The 17105-nt window shown below is 39.1% G+C and overlaps 1 protein-coding gene across 1 annotated transcript; it reads right to left on the bottom strand.

The window, feature by feature from the left end:
• Positions 1-627: 627 nt before the first annotated feature.
• Positions 628-2492, bottom strand: LOC147638056 (dihydroflavonol 4-reductase-like). Its single transcript, XM_086797935.1, has 6 exons — positions 2256-2492; positions 1940-2112; positions 1580-1780; positions 1274-1433; positions 979-1171; positions 628-882 (listed from the first exon to the last, which is right to left on the bottom strand). Exons 1-6 carry the CDS (start codon positions 2383-2385, stop codon positions 744-746), a joined length of 996 nt encoding a protein of 331 aa, XP_086654061.1. The 5' UTR covers positions 2386-2492; the 3' UTR covers positions 628-743.
• Between the last annotated feature and the right edge of the window lie 14613 nt (positions 2493-17105).

Below are 17105 nucleotides of genomic sequence, written 5' to 3'. Positions count from 1 at the left end.
CACAGACACATGTTACAAACATGTAGAATGACTCTCTCTCTCTCTCTCTCTCTCTCTCTCAGAGATACAGACATGTAGAATGACTCTCTCTCTCTCTCTCTCTCTCTCTCTCTCAGACAAGTCTGAATCTCTAAGAGAGAGAGAGAGAGAGAGAGAGAGAGAGAGAGAGAGCGAAAGAGTCATTGTACATGTCTGTATCTCTCTCTCTCTCTCAGACAAGTCTGAATCTCTAAGAGAGAGAGAGAGAGAGAGAGAGAGAGAGAGAGAGCGAAAGAGTCATTGTACATGTCTGTATCTCTCTCTCTCTCTCTCTCTCTTAGAGAGAGAGAGAGAGAGAGAGAGAGAGAGAGAGAGAGAGAGAGAGAGTCATTGTACATGTTTTTCTCTCAGAGAGATACAGACATGTACAATGACTCTCTCTCTCTCTCTCTCTCTCTCTCTCTCTCTTAGAGATTCAGAGAGAGAGAGAGAGAGAGAGAGAGAGAGAGAGAGAGAGAGAGAGAGAGAGAGATAGTCATTCTACATGTTTGCAACGTGTGTGTCTGTGTATGTGTGTGTGTGTGTGTGAGAGAGAGAGAGGGAGAGAGAGAGAGAGAGAGAGAGAGATGCCCTGGTTGACACATTCAGAGTTTTAAACCCATTCAGAGTTTTAAATCCATTTAGAGTTTTAAACCTTCTCTTAGCTTCCTCTCCACAAAAAAAGGAAAAAAAGAAGGAAAAATATGAAGCTTTTTTAGCCTTAATCACAACAGACCTTTCTCTTTGCAACATTTAATGGTGTCATCCAAGATGTCTTCCAAGGTGTGTTTGTATTGGAAGCCGAGGTTCTTGAGCTTGGAGGAGTCAAAGTAGTACACCACAGGCTCTCCAAGGAAGGCTAGGCTGATGAAAAAAATCAGGGAAGAAGATAAATAGAATTAGAAGCACGATTGAAAATAATGGAAAAAAGATGTGCAAAAAATGGAAAGAAACTTGTACTCTGTGGGGATTTTGAACTCCGGGTGACGGGAAGAGATGAGCTGTGCAATGTGTCCAATGGAGGCATCTTCTGCAGAGCAGATGTGGCGACCTTTTGCTGCGGGAGTTTCATAAAGAAAGATGAAGGCGCTCACCACATCTTCTATGTGGACATATGACATGTGCTTTTGGGAAGGCAACATGACTAGATCCCCTGCACATGTGGCAGATTATCTTATGTGATGAAGGCATCCCATTGAATTATTCTATCTCATCTTGCTTATGTTATAGCTTAGATTTAAACTCATTGCTTTACCTGTTATCAAAGCTAGACAAGTCTTGACACTGTTGGGGATCCTTGAAATCAAGAAAGGCCCGCTCACAAGAGTTGGGTTGATGATAACCAGGTCCAAATCGTGTTGCTGTGCAAACTCAATAGCAACTTTTTCTCCAAGGGTCTTGCCTACCAGATATGGCTGGAACATGCAATAGTTTAGATGCAAGCATAACAACATCCATTTGACAGTTTACACACATATCCTTCATTGTAGCAACTTAGAACAATTCTTGACACAAATGCCCTTAAAAGTTCATGGGGATGCATTATTAGTGGAAAACTCACCCAACCAAACACATTGTGGTTCTTGCAAAATTCCACATCATTCCAGCAAGACTCATCATAGACTTGGCCTCCCACCTTCTCTCCTGAGAACTTGATAGCTGCCGCAGAAGAGGCATGGACCACGCGCCTAACCGAGGGAGATTTGATGCAAGATTTGAGAACATTTAGAGTGCCTTGGACCGCAAGATCAATAGCATCTCTCTGCCAATCAGAGTGGAAACAACAACATAGTTAATTAAATGCACAAGCCAAGTTAATTTAGAGTCCCTTGGACCGCAAGATCAATAGCATCTCTCTGCCAGCTTACCATGCCAATGCCTTAATTAATTAATTGATTAGAGATTTGCATGTTATTAAAACCTGAGGATCCTCCACAATGAAGTTTGTCGGAAAAGCGAGGTGGAAGACTCCATCGCAGCCGTGGGCGGGAGCATCGAAGTCACCTTCCACGAGGAGATTGGCTTTCACAATCTCCAGGTGTTGAGCTAAAGAGGGAGGAAGGCCAAGGATGGGGCGTAGATCCTCCTTATCCTCTGTAAGAATATATATGCAGGAGGCACACAAACACAATGAATAATCATTATCAATGAGACAACAAGGATCTGGGTTTTCCCTCCTCCATCTCACTGCAGCAAACTCCTTGCTCATTTCTCAACAACAGCAGACATGAATATACCTGGGTCCATGACTGCTGCTCTCACCCTGTATCCCCTCTCCAGGAGACGTGAGACCAGCCACGAGCCGATATGGCCTGTGGCTCCCGTCACCAAGACTGTGCTCTCATGAGCTGATGGTAGTGTTGCCATGGCAAGAGTGGTTAGCAGGAGGCACTTCACTACCAGGAGTGTGATAGTAGCAGCGAGCGGGAGAGACCATGAGTTTGAGAGGCTGTTTTCTTCGACGGTTGGAAAATCACGTGTGTCCTTGAAAGTTGGAAAATTACGTGTGTCCTCCAAAGTCGGAAAATCACTAGTGTCCGCCCGTAAAGTGAAGTGCTTGCTTACACATGTAAAATGAGTATTTTAAGCTCACTAATTGAGGGTCTACTGGGAGACTTCATAGTATAAATTTGGTAACCACCTTGGAACCACACTACAAAAAAGTTACAAATTGTAATTTAATTTAGATTGATAATTACCATTTGTTTACACGGTAAGTAGCTTGAAAAGCTACTGAAACTCACATGCATGGAAGCATGAAATGAAATGTTTTTTTCACCACGACATGTCTCCTTTCTTAGAGGAGATAAAAAGTACACGTGTTGGGTTATGTTAAGTGCTTACACATGTAGGGTGTTAAACAATCCTAAAAGAGAAAGATTGCACACTCAACACTCAATTTTATTGCATATCTCAAGTGAACCATACAATGATATAGGCTTTCTAGCCTTATCCCACTTTACATGTTATCATCCAAGTGGCACTCCCTTTTCCACTCTTTTGGTCAACACTCATACGCCATACATGTGGCATTCTTATCGTACCACAATATCTTGCAACTACATAAAAGTGCTTACACAGATAGCAGTACACCGTCTTTTTTGGAGGTAGGTTTACACAGGTAAGTTACTACACCTTTTTTTGGGGTAAGTTTACATGGGTAGTACTACACTTTTTTTTTCTCTTGCTAGAAATTAATCCACATGTACATGATTTTCTTAAATTCTTAAGAGTCTATTATTAATTTAGCACCTTCAAATTCCAAAGAAAAAATACATGTGTATTTTAACCATGACCAAAATGAGTATAAAATTTCAGAAAAAATCTTATTAAGGTCCAAAGAGTGTCAAGAAGGGACAATAAGGTTAATCCGTGTTGGGATGAGAAAAAGGCAAAGAATATAAGAAAATCTCCTAAAAATGAGTAAATTCTCACATAAGATGAAGAGTTGACTAACAGGGTTTATTAGTTAAAAAATGAGATTTTTTAGTTAAAAAATGAAATTTTTCACACCTCATAATGGGGAGAAGGGCTCATGAAGGAGGCGCCTAGAAATCACATCAAGAGGGTATTTCTTAATTCAAAAAAGTGAGATATTTCATCTCTCCTCTCTTCTCCTTCAAATCAAATCAAAAAAGTGAGCCAAACTAGTCTAAACTTGTCCAAAATGGATCAAACTGGAGTTGGAAGCCTCTAGATTCTAGTTGGACTTGGCTGGTGGTCTCCCTCACCTATAAATAGACCCCCATTTCTTTGTATTTTCATATTAGAGTAACTAATTGGAGTAATTATACGCTAGTGTAATTTTTAGTTTATTATATTTCTATTATTGTGAAGCTTTGGAGATTCATTAATCCTCTTCTTCTCTTGGAGATTACCCTCTTCTACTTGGTGGCCAAGCTTCTTCTTTGAGGGCTTCACATTTCCCTAAAGAATCAAGCCAAAACCTAACTTCAACTGAAGGGTAAGCCTAAACAATGGTCTTTTTTCTAAATGGTAATCTTCTTCCCAACCCCTCTAATGCTTGGGAAGCATTTTAATATATGGGTTTTTCTTTTAAAACCATGTTTTTATTGATTATGTCGTTAAAATGAATTAATGCTAATCTTTTAAGCTTAAAAGCAATGTTTTGATTTGTGAATCTCTTTTGGTAAGAATACTCACCTTTATTGGATTAATCCTTCTTGGAAGGATAGATCTTAGTCCTAATCTTATTTTTTAAACCAAATCTCTAGGTCTAACAAGCTAGAGATAAAGATTAAGCTTTTTTATGATTTTTTAAGCTAATTAAAATGAGGATTAGTTCATTTATGCTTGTTTTATGTTAGGAAAATTCATATTTATTCATTCTACAGTAAAAGAGAGCTTAGGCTAACATTCTTATAATATGAAAGTCATATTGGGTACTTTTCTTAAATAAATAAAGTGCTTATGTTTATGCTTAAGCTTAGGCTTATGCATAAACTAATTTTTATGTTAAAAGTGTAATTTTAACCATTCTCATTTCATAGTAAATGCGGGGAAACTATACCAAATTTTATCATTAGAAAATGAAGGATTTGCATAAACAAATTTTTATATTAAAAGTGAACTTTTGGGCATTTTCATTTCATAGAAAATGCGAGAAAACTATGGCAAAAATTTTATTATTTAAAAAATAAATTTTATGCATGATTAATTTTGATGCTATAACTTAAGTGAAATTTTAGGCATTCTCATTTCATAGAAAAGATGGGAAAGTTATGGTAAAATCTTTATCATTGAAAAATGGAATTTATGCATAGATAACTTTTATATCAAAAATAAAATTTTGAGTATTATCATTTCTTAGAAAATGTGGGAAAGCTATGGAAAATTTTATATCTTTAGAGAATGAATTTAAGCATAATAAGTTTTATGCTAAAAGTGGAGTTTTGAGCATCATTCAATTGCCTGAAAAATAAAGAAGGTTATGCACACATTTTGTAGATGAATTATGGAAATGATTATAAATATAATTCACTTAGATAAGAATGGATGTGAAATGATGTGTGAAATTATGTGAATGGATGTGAAATGATGTGGATGGATGTGGGAAGATGTGAATAGATATGGATTGATGTGGGAATGAAGTGATTAGATGTGGATTGATATGGGAAGATTTGAATAAATATGGATTGATGTGGTAATGATGTGAATAGATGTGGATTGATGTGGGAAGATGTGAATAGATATGGATTGATGTGGTAATGATGTGACTAGATGTGGATTGATGTGGGAAGATGTGAATAGATGTGGATTGATGTGGGAATGATGTGATTAGATGTGGATTAATGTGGGAAGATGTGAATAGATGTGGATTGATGTGGGAATGATGTGATTAGATGTGGATTAATGTGGAAAGATGTAAATAGATGTGGATTGATGTGGGAATGATGTGATTAGATGTGGATTGATGTGGGAAGATGTGAATAGATGTGGATTGATGTGGGAAAGATGTGAATAGATGTGGATTGATGTGGGAATGATGTGATTAGATGTGGATTGATGTGGGATAATGTGATTGGATGTGATTTGATGTGGGAATGATGTAATTGGATGTGAATTGATGTGAGATTATGTGATTGGATGTGGGAATGATGTGATTGGTTGTGAGATGATGTGATTGGATGTGTGGGAGTGATGTGATTGGATGTAAATTGATGTGGGATAATGAGAAATGATCTGAAATGATGAGAAATTATATGGGACGATGAGAAATGATGAGGAATGATGTGAAAGAATGTGTAATGATGGGAATTTTGTTGGAACTATAATTGTATGTGAAACCTATTTTTTAAAGATTGTTTTATGTCAATAATTTCGGGGAAGCATTTTGACTATCTTAGGTTGTGGTGTTGTGACATAAGTGAAGTAGTTGCAAGAGCTGACAGGAGAGTCAATGAAAGACATCGTCGGCCGAGGTCTTGACCAGCCTCGGTTCGATTAAAAATGGTGAGCTTCCGGTACGGTGGATGAGGGACCAAGGAAGCGGCCTATGAGTGAAGCACTAGGTGACCTAGAGGGTGCTGATACGGTGCTCGACCTCTAGGTTGTCTAGGATACCCACGCGTGCGACAAGGAAGAAAAATGAGTTGTTGTTGTTTTCTAAACACGGACATGGATCTGGTTGATTGGCCTTGCTGGTCTTCAATGGATGAGTTCATGTCTCTTTTACATGGATCTTGTTGGTTGATCTTACTGATCTCCAACTGAGAGTCCATATGGTTTTTATGTGATTAAACTCCTAGGTACTATGGGCTAGGAACTATTGAAAAGGCCCTTGAGTGAGTAGGTGGTGAGCGCTCTGGTTGTTGCCGATGATGCCATAGGTACGCTGAGTAAGGAATGACTGGAATCGGATTTTATGGTTGGAAAGTGGAAAAGTTGAAAATTTGATCTGAAAATGGAATACTAAGAATTATCATGGAAACACTGTGGTTTTATTGCAATGCTCTTTTGGAAATAGTTGAATCAGAGAAAATGCAATTTCCTATTGGGTGTGTAAGTGGTGTGTCTATTTAAATTTTGCATGAGTGCCGGCTAGGGGGCCTGGGAACTTTTTTCCCTAGTACCCGGGGACAAAACATAACCAAATTTATATAATGGATCCTATCAATATAGTGGTTGGGCGGTTGGCTAACCCATGGGACTGGATGGGGTCAGGCTGGACTGATGGATCCCTATAATAAAATTCAATTCTGTTCAAGTTTGTGAGATCCCTCTGCCCCCTCCGCGCGTCGGTTAGCTGATAGCGGAAGCAGTCCCCTCATGCGCGGGGCAAGGTTTCTCACTCGGGGCCTCGCCCACGAATATCCGGGCATGAGACTAGGCTAGTGGTCACTCCGAAAATCGAAATTGGAAAAATTTCCCATGCTTGGAAAGCGGGGAAGATTCCACCTTTTTGAATTTTTCTTAACGAGCTTTCTAAAGAGATCAAAATCTAAACTATCCTTCACTTGAATAAACCAGATAGAAGGAAACTATCACTGATATAATTTGATCATCTGAGCAATTCAACGCTTTTTTCCTAATCAAGATTAGACACAACCGTTGATCCACTCAATTGAGAGATTTATCAGGGCATTAACTATCTACTCGAAGCCTAGCGTAATCCTAAGATTTTTCAGTTTGATTATTAAAACTCCATGATTCCAGCCTAACCCCATCCGGCCCATGGGTTAGCCACCACCCTACCGCTGGAATCGGTGGAACCAAACAAGTACTCACCCACCCATAATTGAAATGCCTTTCTTAACTTTAGCTTTAGAAAACAGATACGCACACACTCCTCTTTAAAACTTTAATAAAAACAATCCATTGACAAACAATTTACTGGTTACACATGTCATACTTCAAAATTTTCATTGAGCCTTTGTTTCTTACAAAACAGTATCACTCTGGACTCTTCGTTGAGACTCTCTGTTGAGACCAGCGAGTCAACAATGAAATCCAGTGATAGATTACAATAACATTGGTCTGTCATACAATATCTTCCTCGACATACGAATGGGTGTCCTCGGCACTGCGAGCCCGTGCATCGCCTGGTCAGGACCCTCCAAGATCCTCCTTAGGTGTCCTGGCACTTCACTCAGGGACCGCTTTGTCGGCCCTCGTGGTGGTTTGCGTGGAACTTGCATAAACTGGCTCTCTAAACCAACAGTGTAACTCAAATCTGGAGTGCTGATCGTGACATAGATCAAACTCCCCACAATCTTCCTGTACATAGTGGGATTCTCCAACACATAACCTGAATCCGCATCACTAAGCTTGCCATTTTGACCTAATGGCACCGAGATTGACTTACAATCAGCCATCCCATACTTGGACAACATTTACAATACATACTGTCTCTATGAGAGCCAAATACCATTAGGTGTGGGAATGACCTCAATTCCCAAAAAGTAGCGCAGATCTCCCAAATTCTTCATCTCAAACTTTCTTTTGAGAAGACTTTTCACATGCTCAATCTCATCCAAGTTATCACCCCCAACAATAAGATCATCTACATATATGGTGATAATCACAATACCCTTATCACCCTTACGCACATACAAAGAGTGATTTACATATGCCATATGAAAACCAATAGTGGTGACAAGATACTTAACAATCTTGTCATGCCATGCTCGTGGAGCTTGTCCATATACAACGCCTTACGAAGCGTACATACATACTCTGGGTGACTTGTATCCTCAAAACAAGGTGGCTAATCCATATACACTTCTTCTTGCAAGTCGACATGCAAGAACACATTTTTTACATCCATCTGATGTAAAAACCAACCTTTAGCTACTGCAACCCCCACAATCACAACTCTCACAGTTGCCATCTTTGCAACCAAGGCAAATGTCTCCTTATAATCAATCCCATGTGTCTACGCATACCCTTTGGCTACCAATCTAGCCTTGTACATGCTTATGCTACCATCATTGTTATGTTTCACCTTATACACCCACTCTACAGACAATAACTTTCTTGCCTTCAGGCAATGGCACCAAATCCCAAGTCTCATTTCCATACAATGCATCCATCTCCTCATCCATATCTTTCTCCCAACACACATTTCCAATAGCCTCATCAAAACATGTGGGTCCTACAACTTGCACAACTTTTGCCATATAAGCATAGTGATGTGTCACATAACCTCTGCACATAGGGTTTTTGACTCTTCCAGATCTTCGTAACTTTGCATTCATGGATTCCATAGCCTTCTTCACATCAGGTGTCCTCATTTGCTATAATCCCAAGCTCCTCATCAAGGCTCATCTCCAAGCCACTAGACTCTCCGTCCACAAGATCATGCCCTGCAAAAATATCAGGCATACCAAGGGGCTTGACCACTTTCTCTTCACCTTTATGTGATGTACCAACAACATTTCCAGGACTCGTATTATGACATAGCTTGCCACTCCATGGTCTATCAATAGAACCACTGGATGAGAACTCTCTTGGTCCACTCAATGACTGTGATTGTTGACTTACATTATGTGCAACCACATTTCCACTTACATTAGCCCCAATAGCATCTTTTTTAGTAGCATACCAGTTACTCATCTGATCAAATACAACATCCTTGCTTACCCTCAATTCATGTGTAGCAGGATTATATCATCTATATTTCTTTTGCTCAAGGGAATACCCAATTATCACACATTTTTTAACCTTTGGATCTAGCTTGGTACGTAACTCATCTGGCACATGCACATATGCAATACATCCAAAAACTTTCAAGTGAGACAAATCAGGTTTCTTGCCGGTAAACTTCTCCTCTGGCATTGCATCATGTTGGCAGCAGTAGAAGTCATATTCATGATATAAACTGTTGTAGACATAGCCTTGGCCCAATAGCTATGTGGCATATTCTTCTCTGCCATCAATGCCCATGCTATCTCTACAATGTGCCTATTTTTTTGTTCAACAACTCCATTTTTTTGCAAAGTGTATCTACATGTAAATTGTCTCTCAATGCCATTCTTTTGCAAGAATTCAGAGAACTCATTGGAGAAGTATTCTCCCTCTCCATCTGACCTTAGGCACTTCACATGCTTTCTTGTCTATTTTTTAGCCATCACTCTAAAATTTTGAAAATGAGTGAACACTTCACTCTTCTCCTTCATGAAATATACCCACATTGTCCTCGTGTGGTCATCAATGAATGTAAGGTAGTACCTACAGCCACCCATAGACATAGACTTTTCAGGAACCCATACATCTGAATGCACAACATCTAGTATATTCCTGCTCACAATTCTGTCATGTGGAAATACATGCTTTGTTTTTTTTCCAAATTCACATGCTTCACATACTTTTTACATACCTTCAACTTTAAACTTAAACAGCCTTATCACAATTTCTTTAGTCTAATTTTTTTAGTCTGCATAGACTTCATTCTTTGCACATTTACATGCCCAATTCTCTTATGCCAAATATATGTATCTGCAACAACTCTTGAACCATTTACAAACATTGTAGCACTCACTTTAGGCATATTTACATTCAATGTAAACATTCTGTCCACTCTGTTGCGTTTTACAACCAGCTTGACCTTATCTTGAAAGTCTTCTATATAACAGCCATCAAACCGGACCTACAAACCTTGTTCAATCATTTTGCCAATAGAAACTAGATTCTTTGTAATGTTTGGAACATGAAGTATGTCTACAAGGTACTTCACCTTACCATCTTGCATAGACAATGGCACATCTCTAACATGGGCAATCGGATGAGCAGTGTCATCCCGTGTTTTTCAACAAAACTTGGTCTTTTAAGAATCTTCATTAAATCCTTGAACCACTCACCACACCATGACTTGTCATATGGTTTACTATACATTATCCCTGCTATTAAATCATTTCCAGACACAACATTAACCACATGTTGCATAACAAACAACCTCTCATTATTTTTGCTAGAGGATGCATAGTTGTTTTGCTGCACTTTGACATTTTGCATGTCACTCTTCTTCTTATAGCAATTTGCCTACACATGCCCATGCTAACCACAATAAAAACAACCTCACTTATCATTATGTTGCCTTTGCCAATTACCAAGACCTCTTTGGCTCCCCCTGCCTCTAAACTGGCCTCATCCGTTGTGTGTTGTTGTAGTGAATCCGAGGATTGTTGCTGCTAACCATAATTTTGATTACCTATTTGACCACCACCTTGGCCATGTCCACAACCCCTACCTCGTCCTGTACTTGCACTTGTGTAGAAGACCTACTGCTTTGAACTGTTTTTGTTTTGTGAAGACTGTTGATCTTCACCCAAATTCTTCTCTTCATTGACAACAAATTTGAGAAGTTGAGAATATTCTCTCGAGTCTAAATAGACATCTTGAATGCCTTGTATTGTTGCCCAAGACCATGTAGACACACTTCCACCTTATCGTCACCAACAAAAACACCAATTGATGCAACAGATTCCACAATGCCCTTAATCTTCAAGGCGTAATCATTCACAAACATATTTTTCTTCTACACAGTATGAAACTCAGTCTTCAACTGAATCTTTCATGCCTTGGTGTTATTTTCATACAACAGCTTCACCAAGGTGTCCCATGCCTCCTTAGGTGACCTAGCATCCTGTATATGCCCATTTATGGTGTCCTATATACTGATAGAAAGCCAATACATGAATTTCCTTGCTCCTTGATTCCAATCCTTGAATTCTTTTACATCTACAGCAGTTGGATTAATCTCTGGTATCTTTGGTGCCTCCTCATGTTCACCTTCAATCTAGTCCGAGTAACCTTTTCCCATTAGGAAATTTGTCAATCTAAACCTCCAAGAATAGAAGTTATTCTTGTCAAGTTTCTTTGCAACAATCTGGTTTAATCCATCATTCTACATCTTGTCTGCAACACAAATTTATCAAAAACAGCTCTTATTTGACCTGCACAAGCTGTTGTATTCTCTACAGAGCAGCGGTACTATACTGCACCCAAAATGTCACAACTAGTGACCTCAATTTGCATACATACAGCCAAAGGGAAAATTTAAGAGCTTTTTACAATACACACAATGTCTGCATAACCAATCGCCTTTCCTGTAGTTCAAAAAACAGAGTTCTATAGAGAATCAAAACTTACACGTAGTGCTCATGAATGCCTGGCGAACTAAAAAACGGAGGTGCAGACGCACTCGAAATACGTTTTGGATCAAATTATTTTTTCCAACAAACAGTATTGTTTCCCTGTAGTTCTACTCCTACCCACGAAGAAAACTCCTTAATCGAAGTTCGTTTGTTGATGCATCCTGAAGAGCTCCTAACAAGGGTGTAGTAGCCAACACAAAGGGGGAAGAGTAGATGAAGCTCTTATCCTCGTACCGTTTCTTGTGCTTCTCTTTCTTGCCGCTCAACCCTTAGCATGAGCCAGGCCCTGATATCATGAAAAGATGCAGCGGCGGCGGAGAAGAGAGCTTGAGCTCTTGCAAGCACACACACACTCACACAAACCCTAGAAGAGAACACACAAGGTGAGAGGCTAAAAATTCTTCTTCTTCTTCACACAACATAAAGTGACTAACACACATAATAGAGTATATACAAGAGGTCCATAATGTGAACACACTAAGAGGAGTGGGTAGGTGTAGACTAGTCGGTGGAGTCCAACTTTAGAGTCTCTGGCAACGAAATATCAGTGCCAACTACTATGAAAGATCCCTACCCCCTCCGCACAATGAATTCCGGGGTGCTAGCAGTGGAAGTAGCACTTCTTGCTATCATGCGAATATATTTTAAGTCCTCTTTAAGAATATTATTTTTCCCTCTTGAGTAATTTGGGGACGCCTAGGTTACTCTTGCGTCATGTCGGCTAGGTTAATATCGTGGGTGACACCACTATAAATATTAATACGTGCGGTATATGACATATGCTTGGGGCCGTCTATGATTATTTCAATTAGGTTTGTATGGCAGGGTGATTCCTGGGGGGTACTTACGCGTAGTCATGAGTTGGTGATGGTTTGTGCCTGTTTAATATTTGTAGGATTAATTCAATTATTAATTGGGCTTATATTTTTCAGGTGATGAAGATTATGAGGATTGATGAATAATGTTGAGGAGAATGTTTCTTATGCGCATCATATTTATTTTTACAAGCGTAGCTTGTAACCTTAGTACTTAATTGATTTTTTCATTTTGATATATTGGAAAAAATACATTTATAATGTTGAATTTATTAAATCCTAAAGGATTTACCCTAGCCCCAATTTTTGGGACACTCTATTTTTGTTGTGGAAGAGTGTCGTGCTCTCAAAAAGCACACTTTCTATATTTTTGGGGGGCTATGGCCTATTTTTGGTGGAAAGCTAATAAAAATACTCTTGCGTGGGGAAGGCCACACACAAGGGGGGGGGGAAGATTGCACCCGGCATGTTTGTCTTGGAGCTAAGTATTATGTTTGCTATGCTTTTGTTCAATTTATTTGATTTTCTTGAAACTTGCAAAGCATGTGTTTTCATGGTTGAATTTATGTGTTGAATTTCTCAAGTGTTCCACAAGCTATCCTAGAGAACGATTCCGTTTTCAGTGGTATCAGAGCTTGGGCTAGGAGATTTGTGGAAAGGTGGGAAAGGTCTTCATCAACACAACTCTCAAGAAAGTTGCAGGCTTTTAACCGGTGGGCAAAAGAAGGGTTTGTAGTCTTTAACCAAAAATTCAAATTCTCAAACTAGCTCTACTTCTCAAACCCACTTACTTCTTTCCAAAACCATTTTTCTTCATCAAAAAGTGGTTTTTCTCAAAGCTTCATGAATTTCAAATCCAACCATATCGATGGATTCCCCATAGCCAAAAACCTCATGTGATTTGCTTAGTTTTTGCAAAGGTTCAAGGTAGAAGCAACCTATAATGGATGGACTGCATGCTGTGTGAGTTTTAAGCCATGAAAAATAAATAAAATTAAGCAAATTTGAGGCTCTGATTTGCAGCCTCACGGGCGAAAAAAAAACGTGAGAAGAAGACTACAAAAATCAATTAAGCTACTAATTACTTAATCTCAATTAAGCTACTAATTACTTAATCTCAATTAAGCTACTAATTACTTAATCTCAATTAAGCCAAATCCTCAACTTAACCCAATTTTAATTTTCTCAAGCCCACCAATGTATGTCACATCAACTTTTGGAGCTCCAGTCCGCCTTGTTAAGAAGAAGAATGGAACTTTCCGAATGTGTGTTGACTACCGAGCATTGAACAAAATCACTGTCAAGAACAGATACCCTATCCCTAGGCTAGATGACTTACTTGATAAGCTTAGAGGTTCAAAGGTCTTTAGCAAGATTGACTTAAAGTCTGGTTATCATCAAGTACGCATGACTGAGTCAGACATATTCAAGACTGCATTTAGAACCCAGACTTGCCATTATGAGTTTTTGGTTATGCCATTTGGTTTGACCAATGCTCTAGCTACATTCAGTCGTATGATGAATCACATTTTCCTAAAGTTTCAAAGCTTTGTTGTGGTGTTCTTTGATGATATTCTTGTTTTCAGCGAGAATCGTCAAGAGCATGAGCAACACTTGGAGCAAGTGTTTAACCTTTTGAGAGAAAATTATGAATTGTATGTTAATCCTGAAAAGAGTTCTTTCTTTCAAGAAGAGATTGAATACTTAGGCCATATAGTGTCAGCTGAAGGAATCCGTGTGGATCCTAAGAAGATTGAGTGTATAGCCTCTTGGCCTACACCTCGAGACGTTCATGACCTTAGATCTTTTCTAGGTCTATGTAGTTACTATAGGAAGTTTGTCAAGAATTTCGCTTATATTGCACATCCTTTGACGGAACTTCTCAAGAAAACTACATTTTTCCATTGGATCGAAAGTCAAGATAAATCTTTTCCAGTACTCAAAGATGCATTAACTCATGCACCAGTTCTTACACTACCTGACTTTCGAAGACCATTCTTTGTGGTAGTAACTGATGCTAGTGGCAAAGGTTTTGGTGCTGTGCTTATGCAAGACAACCATCCTATTGCCTATGAAAGTCGAAAGCTAAAACCTGCTGAAACAAATTATAGTACATATGACAAGGAATTAGCAGAGCAATTGTGCATGCCTTGAAGATTTGGAAGCATTACCTAATGGGTTCAGAATTTCTTATCAAGACTGATCAACAAAGCATTAGGCATTTGCTTTCGCAACCCCTTATTTCAGATAGGCACATCAAATGGGTATCTTTCATACAAAGTTTCCAACCCATGATTCAATACCAACCTGGAAAGGAAAATGTTGTTGCCGATCCTTTAAGTAGAAGACCACATATCAACAACATTTCTGCTATTGAAAGTGAACCATTTGTACTTATGAAAGAAACTTATGAAGTAGATCCAGATTTTTTTGAGATATGGATCAAATTGCGTGAAAACAATTGGACTCCTCAAGGAAATTATTCTCCTAATGATGGATATCTTTTCTTTGAGAAAAGATTATGTGTTACTCAACCCTATAGACAACTTGTCTTGGAAGAGATGCACCAACCACCATTCATGGGACATAGAGGAGTTTCGGCAACACTTCAAGTAATTTCTCGAGAATTCTTTTGGCCTCATTTGAAAAATGATGTAGCAAAATTTGTAGCTAAGTGTAACATTTGTCAAGCAATTAAAAGCTACAAAGGCAACGCTTTGGGATTGCTTATGCCTTTACCCATTCCAGACCGACCATGGGAACAAGTGTCTATGGACTTCATTACAGGCTTTCCTACTACTTCCAGTCATCATGACATGATTTGGATAATAGTGGATAGGTTTAGTAAGCAAGCCTATTTCATTCCATGTAAAAAGACACTGACTTCTCAGCAAGCTGCGACCATATTTGTCAAGCAGGGATGTCATGAGAATATATTTTAAGTCCTCTTTAAGAATATTATTTTCTCCTCTTGAGTAATTTGGGGACGCCTAGGTTACTCTTGCATCATGCCGGCTAGGTTAATATCGTGGGTGACACCATTATAAATATTAATACGTGCGGTATATGACGTATGCTTGGGGCCGTCTATGATTATTTCAGTTAGGTTTGTATGGCAGGGTGATTCCTGGGGTACTTACACCTGGTAGTCATGAGTTGGTGATGGTTTGTGCCTGTTTAATATTTGTGGGATTAATTTAATTATTAATTGGGCTTATATTTTCAGGTGATGAAGATTACGAGGATCGATGAATAATGTCGAGGAGAATGTTTCTTATGCGCATCATATTTATTTTTACAAGCATAGCTTGTAACCTTAGTAATTGATTTTTCCATTTTGATACATTGGGAAAAATACATTTATAATGTTGAATTTATTAAAGCCTAAAGGCTTTACCCTAGCCCCAATTTTTTTGGGACACTCTATTTTTGTTGTGGAAGAGTGTCGTGCTCTCAAAAAGCACACTTTCTATATTTTTGGAGGGCTATGGCCTATTTTTGGTGGAAAGCTAATAAAAATACTCTTGCGTGGGGAAGGCCACACACAAGGGGGGGGAAGATTGTCTTGGAGCTAAGTATTATGTTTACTATGCTTTTGTTCAATTTGTCTGATTTTAGCATGTGCTTTCATGGTTGAATTTATGTGTTGAGTTTCTCAAGTGTTTCACAAGCTATCCTAGAGAACGATTCTGTTTTCACTTGCGCAGGGCAGAACCTCTCACTCAGGGCCTCGCCCACCACCACGGATATCCGGACAAGAGACTAATCTCTCGCTTCTTCCAAAACCAAACCCGGAAAAACTTCCCTCACCCACCAGACAGGCGATTCCTTCAGGATATTTTATTCTAACGTAGTCAGGGTCATCACTAACCAAAGTGATCCGACCGAACCCGTAAGTCTCATGGTCAGATTAAGGAAGAGTCTTGCACTTGGATCATAGAGTCCAATTCCTCATCAAGAGGCACAGCCGTTGATTCTTTTCCATCGAACAAGGGGTTATCTAGGATTCACTTCAACTATCGTAACTTAACAGAATTGAGTCTCATCTTAGGGATCCATCAGTCCAGCCTACAATCCCATGGGTTAGCCAACCGCCCAACCACTGTAGTGATAGGATCCATTTAGAAATTTGGTTATGTTTTGCCCCGAGTACCCAGGGAAAAGAGTTCCCATGCCCCCTAGCCGGTGCTTCAAGCAAACTTCAAGATAGTCACACCACTTACACACCCAATATGAAATTGCCTATTTCACAGATTAAGCTGTCCTTAAAACAATCTTTTAATGAAACCATAATATCACTGATCATAATCCTCCAAAATATCCATCTTGAATTCTAATTTCCAATCATTCCTTCATTGGTGTACCTATAGCATTATTGGCAACCAGAACGCTCACCACCTGTTCACTTAGGGGCCTTTTCAATAGTTCCTAGCTCATAGTACCCGGAAATATATTCACTTAAGAAAATCGAGATGGACTCTTTGTTGAAGATCAGCAAGATCAACCAATAGGTCCATGTAAAAGAGCCATGGACACATCTGTTGGACCAGAAACAAGGACAACCAACCAGATCCATACCCGAGTTCAGAAAACAACTTTAACTCCTTGTTCCATTTTCTTCCTTGATGCACGTGTGGGTATCTTCGGCGATCCAAAC

Source organism: Cibotium barometz, chromosome 5, assembly GCF_041138505.1.
Source record: "Cibotium barometz isolate CiBa-2024 chromosome 5, ASM4113850v1, whole genome shotgun sequence".
NCBI classification, from domain to species: domain Eukaryota; kingdom Viridiplantae; phylum Streptophyta; class Polypodiopsida; order Cyatheales; family Cibotiaceae; genus Cibotium; species Cibotium barometz.
The sequence above is the reverse complement of the archived record's forward strand: the minus strand, read 5'-3'. Positions and strand labels throughout refer to the sequence as shown.